Here is an 8,320-nt window from a genome sequence, read left to right as displayed (position 1 = left end):
CCCCCCGCAACCTCTCTCACTCCCAAACTTCTAGCTCCACCTCCCTATCCCTGTCCAATCACAGGCCTGTCACTGTTCTAATGTAATTGGACAGAGAAAATGCTGCAACACTTTGTGAAATACTATCCATCACGTGAAGTTTTTGCTCAAAGGCATGACTAGACAAGAATAAATATTCCGGAGACAAGAGGGGAGGTCTCATAACCTTATGGTGCCTCTTCCATTAAACAAGACTAATATCCCTTGTTTATATTTTATTATATTTCTGATACCCGACTTTCAAAATTCTGCCACACAGGAGCAATTTCAGCGTCAGAGAAGATAGAAGAAGATTAATCAGATACCCCATTCCTAATGCAGAGAGAAATTCTACAAGGGATGATGGACCGACCAGAAGTCGGTACAATGCTAAGGGCTGTGCCCTCCTTTGGAGAGAGGCACAGGAGATACTCACAGACTCAGAGACCACCTGCTGGTAGGTACTTCTCTTTGGTGAACCAGGGAGAAGTGGGTGATGTTCTGGTACAGTTCTCATACAATTAAATTTCTTATACGAATTAACGAGTGAATGTATAAGCAAGGGACAGATGAAGGTTCCACTGATGGATTCTGAGAAGTCTTCACATGTAAATGTAAGGGTGGTACTTATAACCACGTTCAGTGATTTAAAAAAAAAAAAAGTCTATGTCTCTGACGTACCTCCTTCACTGTATGGATTCCAGTGTTCACAGGAAAGCATTTTTTGTTTGTTTGTTTGTTTGTTTGTTTTCGAGACAGGGTTTCTCTGTGTAGCCTTGGCTGTCCTGGAACTCACTCTGTAGACCAGACTGGCCTCGAACTCAGAAATCCGCCTGTCTTTGCCTCCCAAGTGCTGGGATTAAAGGTGTGCGCCACCACCGCCCAGCCAGGAAAGCATTTTTTTTTTTCAGCTGTGGAGTCTAATGTATGTATGTATGAATGTATGTATGTATGGCTCACAAGGCTTGTCAGCACACATGGAAAAATGGAGTATTTATTTACAAGTTGGGCATTAAATTAAGGCTTCCTTCATTCTAGGCACGTGTTTTACCCCAAGATAGCTCCCTTTACTAGTTTTGTACTTTGTATTTTGAGACAAGGCCTTTGTAAATTGCCTAGGCCGCCTTGGATTTGTAATCCTTTCACTTTAAACTGGATGAAAGACTTGCAACTCCAAAGTTGTTGTCAAACAGCATCTTTAATAGCACTCACTCCCACTTTAGCCTCTTGTTTCGTTATTTTTCTAAAATTTATTTATTTATTTATTTATTCTCCATATTTTATCCTCCCAGCCCCGTCCACACTCCGATTGTTCCACATCCCATACCTCCTGCCCACCGCTCCCTGAGCTCTAAACTCCCTGGGACCTCCAGTCTCTTGAGGGTTAGGTGCATCTTCTCTAATTGAACCCAAAGCCGGCAATCCTCTGTTGTATGTGTAGTGGGGGCCTTATATGAGCTGGTGTATGCTGCCTGTTTGGTGGTCCAGTGTTTGAGAGGTAGAGGGGTTCCAGATTAATTGAGACTGCTGGTCCTCCTACAGGATTGTCCTTAGCTTCTTTCAGCCTTCCCTAATTCAACAGGGGTCAGCTGCTACTGTCCGTTGGTTGGGTGCAAATATCTGCATCTGACTCTTTTAGCTGCTTGTTGGGTCTTCCGGAGTGCAGTCTTACTAGGTCCCTTTTTGTGAGCGCTTCATAGCCTCAAGTACAATTAAATGGTTGCCAACTTTCCGTGGGGATTCCAAATTTATAATTAGTAGACGAGTTTTAAAGGACAGTTTGACCAGATACAACTAATATAAACTTTCCTATCAAAGCCTCAACTGATGTTCAAGCGCGTCCAGTTTTCAACTGGGACTTTTAAAGCTGCCTGTCTATGGGCGCTCGTTCCAGTGCTGACATGGCTCCTTCTTTTCCACCCTCCTCCGCAGTCAGTAGGGAGAACACAGAACTCTGGGAAATGTAGTCGTGCCTCTGTGACGTCACAAGCAGTCGCTCCGCGAACCGCACTTCCGCATCCCGTCTGCAGACGTTTTTTTTTTTTTTCCCCTAAGTTAGCGGTGCTGTGTCCTGCTCCTCGCTCTCGGTTGGATCTCTGACATGGAGGTTGGTCCAGGGCGCAGTGCAGCCTGAGGGAATGTGCAGGGGAGTGGTCCGGCTTGGAGGGAGCGGAGCCGAGGTGGACCAGAGGCAAGGAAAAGCCGAGTTGGAAATGCTGTGCTGCTGACTTGAGCTGGGCCACTGAGCCTGGATGCAAATCTGGGTGGGGAGAACAGTATGGGGGTGGCGCTGTGAGTGAAAGCTTTGTTAGGACGCGGCTGTATACACTTCTGGGGTGGGAGATCTGGATCTGTTGCACAGAAATATAGAATGATGGAAGATTCAGTATTGCCCCCCACCCCCGCAGGGTGTGCCGGCTCACTGCTTGCACCAGAGGTATTATAAGAGCCCACATTCCAGCTTGCCTCAAGAAGTCTGTTGGTACTAGCTGACCCACTTTCACTTGGCTGTGGTCAGATTTCTCAGGACTTTAAGATCGAGTGGAGATCTGGCACCTCTTATTTATGGCCGGCCTAATACTCTTGGTTTGAAATGATAGATGCTCCTAGTTTAGTTTCCAGGGACGGAGTTCTGCTAGGGAGATTGGTGTATAGGATGTAAGTACCATTTTCTTTGGAATAAATTATTAGATTTTGGGTGTGTTGTTTTGGATGGGAATATTTAATGGCCACCTTCGTGATCTGAATCTTCAGTCTTAACACTCACATGTAGAGACAGTATAATGTTCTCAAGGAGAAGGTTTGAGCTTTGCATAATTCAAGCAATTATTGATCCTCCATTGCAGAGTAAAATACTAGAAAAATACCTTATCCAGTTATGTCAGAGATTGATGTCAGAAGCTTGGATTCCATTTCAGAAACAAATGAGGGGTTGATGGGAACAGAGAGCTGGCCATGAGGTTATTAGTGATTTCAGGAAAGGACTTGAGTGTCCCTACTGCATTCCTAACAGTGTTTACATTGCTCTTTAATCGTGAACTTTTCTTCTATCTCTGGACACACTGCAGCATCTAACCTGTCTTAACAGCTACTCTGTCACTGTCCCTGAATGTGGCATCCAGGTTCCCTGATGCACCCTGAACAGTCTTCTGGAAACATTTGCCAGTTTATTTACCTACAAACATATTTATACAGTGTCAGAAAGATTGAAAGGTGAATTTGAAGAGCTTTTGCTCAGTTAGGGTCCCTTGATTTGTACCTCAGAGACACCTTGGCCTGCCTCTTGTAGAGTTTCGTAGTTCACAACACTTTAAGTCAAATCAAGTGTTTGTGTGGCATTAAAGCCTATTATTCCTTAGGAGCATGGGCTTTAAACCATCTTCAGTATGAGTATTTCTGTAGACTATGTAACTGTTATGTAAAATACAGACACTTCCTAGTTAATGTCACTGGCCTACAGGACAAGAACAGCATTGGGTTTTCCATTATCTAGAGTGGGAAGAGTACATTACTTTGTGCACCAAAAGTGGTTTCCTGAGAAGTAGGCGTGAAGCAGAGGCATACTCTCCTGTAATTTACAGACCCTTCCGGTATATAAACATACCTGTGATTGAAAGAAACCAAAACAAACCAAAAGTGAAGCATATTCTTGGTGCATCCTTGTCATCTCTGCATTGTTAAATGAAGACAGGATTAGGACTTCAAGATCATCTTCCATATTATAGATTATTCAAGACGAAGTTATGCTAAGTAAGGTTCTGTGTAAAAAGCAGTTCATGGATATAACTAACTACTTCTGATGCCTCCCGTCACTGAGCTTAGCACCAGCCTGACAAAAATCCGTCTAATTGACACTGGCTGACATTTAAAACATGTACTTGAGAAAGTCTATTGACTGTATTTGATGTGTACTTTAAAAATCTCCCACTAACTTGCTTCTGTTAAAGGCATTACATTTTGGTGATTAGATAATCGTTTGCATTTATGTGAGGGACGATTTTACTCTTCATCTTGCGTGAATATTTCTCCACATTTGCAGGGAATGTTCATTTTCTTTGATTATTTGTTTGTATTAGTTTCTATCAGGACCTCTTGATGTTTCTTCTGGTTTTCCTGGAATTCTTCCCATTTGTGCTCCTTAACCATTTAATCTAGGACTTCTTGAGCCATTCACCTTTTCCCTCTTTAATCCCTAACTGATGCAGCCTTTATGATGTACATTCCCCTCTTAGTCCTTACCCCACAGGTTCAACTGTGTGCAAAATGCTTCTTTACATTTAGTCTGAACAGAATTCCAGTTCCACACATGGATAATGACAGCCACATCCTCCACTGACCTTCGCAGGTGTCCCATCCAGCCACAAAACCAAACTGCTAAATTGAGATTTCTTTCTCCTTTTTGGGGAGGAGTTTAATATTTCATGGTGTCCATTCCTGACCCCTTTCTTTACAGACTCTTTCTGAGTGACCATCTGAGGGAAGGAACTAATGTTTTTGTTTTTTGTTTGTTTTTCTCATGTAGTAACCTTGTGTTAGACATGTCATTCTTGGAAAATGCTGAAGGGAAGTTGTACTGAGTAATGACATTTGGTTACTGGTGGTTGCTCTGATATATGTCAGAGGCCATGGAGAGAGGCAATAGAAAAAGAAATTTGAGTCTTGAGAAAGATATAAATAGGAGGTAAAAATATATACAAGGAATAAGAATGAGCAGTACATCAGCATTGTCTCCATTTCTGTTGTAACTATTTCTGTCAGTGAGCCCTTCCAAAGCTGTTTTCAAATGCAGTGGTGAATTGTGAGTTGAGACATTATATGTGTCTAGCAGACTCTTTCAAAGACTGTATTTAATTGTTCTCTTTTAGGTACATAAAATTTTTATACATAATATTTATGTATATAAAGACCATATGGGTAAGAGTTTGAGTTCCAACTGTTTATATGACGGACTGCACTTAGTATTTCATTAGGAACATGCAACAACAGTGTACTGAATATTTTAAATGTTATATATAGACATACTTAGACATCTATCATATAGAATGAGGAGGCATCTGACATTGATATTAGAAGTAATAGTCTAAATAAATTTACAGTCAATGCTTCTCATGAAAATATAACATGTCGTCTGCCATATCCATTTCAGGGTTCTAGTTCCATACTCTGAGTCGTAATATTGCAAAGTATGTTGACTAAAACCAAAAATGGTTGCTATGTGATACACTTAGTGTGGGTCAATGTCAGTTGGAAGAGAAGCCTGAGGAGACACCGATGAATATATGCTCTAGGGAGGTTAGACAGGAAGCAGAAGCTAATGGATCGTTGACCCAGAATGATGGCTGTAGGTGACCCTAATGGAGTGGATTCCAGGTGCTGGAAAACATGATTTTGGACATTGTAAGCAGGGGTGGAGGATGGGAAGGTGTTTGACTAGATGAGCATATGAAACTGGTATGAATGAAGACTGCAAAGTACGTCAGTAACAATAATTACAAAATAATCTATTAAAATGTACATTTCTCATATTTTTGATATTTAATCACAGAAAGGCAAATTGTTATCATTGCTGTCATAGATCATTTTGAGAATTCTATGTGATAAGAAGAGAAATAACACTAAAGTGTAGAAAATGTTGAAATAAGAGAAAATAGCAAATCGCATCACAAATTATAATTCTTGACCACTGCTTACCAAGGAACAGGTTTCATGAGCTCAAAGCCTGCTGTAGGATTGTAGCAAATGCACAGATAGCTTCCTAAAAATGAAAGGGGAGGTGTGTTGTAAAAAAATGTAATTCCAATCTGGGGCTTATACCCCACCTTTGACTATTCAGTTCCATAATAAAGACACACACAACCTTTATATGTATAATAAGCCTTACTCAGCACAAGAGCTGGGCAAGTGTCTATCCTCTGTGCTGTTTTGTTTATTTCCCAGCAAATAATCCCATTATATAATTTGCCATATTTTGTCTGGGCTGCTCACAACTCCAGTTAGCCAAACCACATGGCCATTATTTTAGGATTCTTACCCCATGATGCCTTCTCCTCTACCTTCTTCTCTCTCCCCTCATGGTTCTCCTCAGACCCCAAGCCTGGGAACCCTAAACCACACCTGTCTTTTCTGCCCAGCTATTGGCTGTTGACATCATTATTCATCAATCAGAAATAACTTGGGGCAAGGTCACATAGCACCACTTGGGTCTGTGTTTGTACTTTTTTGTCTCTGGAGCAACCAGGACTTGGGCTTGCATTTAGCATTACAACATATAACAGCAGACCAAACCTCAACAGTGGTGAAAAAGTTAGTGTTGTCTAGTGTATTTTAAATCTCCAAATGTTATTGCTGCACTTATTAATTTATGATTTGTTAAAATATTTGTTACTCTGTTTAGTCTGTGAGTTCTTCCTTTACTGCTCTACCTCTTGGCTGCTCCATGTCATGTTTCTTGGTGCTCTGGCATTATCATCACTATTGAATTCTGTACAAATTAAAAAATCTAGACCTCTGCCAGAGCTAATACATCAGAGTCTACATTTTCATTGCATTTTGTATTCATGATTGTGCATATTAAATGTTGGTAAGTACCTTCTCTCTTATCGTAACTTTCTCCTATGAAAAGTGTACGTATGTGGGGTGTATAAAAGATAAAACATAAGACAAATGCATATGTTTCTGTAAATACATTCATTGCCTTTTTATCTTTCTTAGAAGTAAAATAGGAGAGATAATAGGATCTCTCCATTCTCTATCCATGGAGATGGGTCAGGGGTGAGATCATAGACCACATCAGAAGTATCTTAGGAATGTTACTCACTTGTAGCAGAAATATTCTAGCTCTCCCCTTATCTTGTGCAAAACCTGGAATTGTGTTCACAACACATGATCCTGCTGTTTATGTTATTATTATGGTTTTAATTGATAAGTATAATATTCGTTTATTTTTTTTTTTTTTTTAGGAAATGCTGTCATTCAGGGATGTGGCCATTGATTTCTCTGCAGAGGAGTGGGAATGTCTGGACCTTGCTCAGTGGAATCTATACAGGGATGTGATGTTGGAGAATTACAGCCACCTTGTGTTCCTAGGTGAGTCTCCCTTCCATAAAGGAACTCGTATCTCACCACCAACATGCAATTCCTCCCTTGGTAGAACATCCCATGGGGATTTGTGCCATGCAGCAGTGACTTTAATATACCTGCTTTTGCTGATAGTCTAAGAAATATTTTATTGTATTTCTTCTTGTGTTTTTATATGACTTTTGTTTGGATTTTGAAATATATATCCATCATTCTGGTTATAATTCTATAAACCCAGTAGCATGAGGCATGGTGCATACATGTTAAAGTAATGCTTCGTCCTTTAGCTTTCACGTTTACTTTGTAAGGAAGCTAAGGATCTTCGGATTATAGACTCCACCTACATAGTCTACATGTGCTTCCCAGGAAACATTTAATGAACTAATTTTCTACAGTTCTTCATCTTTTCTTAGAAGATTAATAATGGAGTAGGATGTTAATTCCCAGGAGAACACACAGACATTGCTGTTGCCTTTTTCCACAAACAGGTCTTGCGTCCTGTAAGCCATACCTGGTCACATTTCTGGAGCAAAGACAAGAGCCTTCAGTTGTGAAGAGACCAGCAGCTGCCACCATGCACCCAGGTGTGTAGGGATTAGGGGGTCAGAGGGCAGAGTGGGAGATTAGAGATCCGGCAGAAAGCCAGCTTTCTTCTGAGCATGGAGACAACAAGCTCTGGTGGATGTCATATGTAAGGATCTCCTTTTATGTCCTTTGCTGTCACAGAAGGACATCCGCCAGCTCACTATGGTGCTTTAAGTATCTAAGCTTGGTTTGTCCCTCCAGGGAGCTCGGCTTGTGTTTACCATGAGTTGAGAGAGTTCTTCATTTTTCTGAGTCTACATTGTGACTGACTTTTTACTGTTTCCTACACCTCTGGAAATTCCCACACATTTCAGAAGATCTATAAGTGCATAACTTTAAACATGAATTTCTTCCATGTCATGTACATCCTTGTAAATTATACGTTTCTCATCAAGCTATGAATGATTGTGCTATATTCTAGTCACTTTTTTCTACAACATGCTCAGTGACAATTTAAAATGCATTCCTTTTGTCGCTATAACATCCTAAGCCAATACTACACATCTAGAAACATATTTTTGAATAGATCACTAGAGTAGTCTTCAGAATTTTATGGGTTCACGAATCTCTTTTTTATTTTGCAGTTTTTTTGGGTTTTTTGTTGTTGTTGTTGTTGTTGTTGTTTTTTTTTTTTTTTTTT

The 8,320-nt window shown here is 40.5% G+C and overlaps 1 protein-coding gene across 3 annotated transcripts in view; it reads left to right on the top strand.

The window, feature by feature from the left end:
* The first annotated feature begins 1,965 nt into the window (after positions 1–1,965).
* The window catches only part of LOC116083725 (zinc finger protein 420-like), a 36,789-nt gene continuing 30,434 nt past the window's right edge, over positions 1,966–8,320 (top strand). For 2 of the 3 annotated variants that reach the window (XM_031360492.1, XM_031360493.1), the window contains exons 1-3: positions 2,017–2,125; positions 6,978–7,104; positions 7,584–7,679. In XM_031360492.1, coding sequence (XP_031216352.1) covers positions 2,120–2,125; positions 6,978–7,104; positions 7,584–7,679 — 229 coding nt within the window. In that variant the 5' untranslated portion in view covers positions 2,017–2,119. Of the gene's footprint in view, positions 2,126–6,977; positions 7,105–7,583; positions 7,680–8,320 lie in introns of all 3 variants that reach the window. The other variant, XM_031360490.1, reaches the window with a different exon arrangement.

The sequence above is a fragment of the Mastomys coucha genome, unplaced genomic scaffold, assembly GCF_008632895.1.
Source record: "Mastomys coucha isolate ucsf_1 unplaced genomic scaffold, UCSF_Mcou_1 pScaffold8, whole genome shotgun sequence".
Taxonomy (NCBI): domain Eukaryota; kingdom Metazoa; phylum Chordata; class Mammalia; order Rodentia; family Muridae; genus Mastomys; species Mastomys coucha.
The sequence above is the reverse complement of the archived record's forward strand: the minus strand, read 5'-3'. Positions and strand labels throughout refer to the sequence as shown.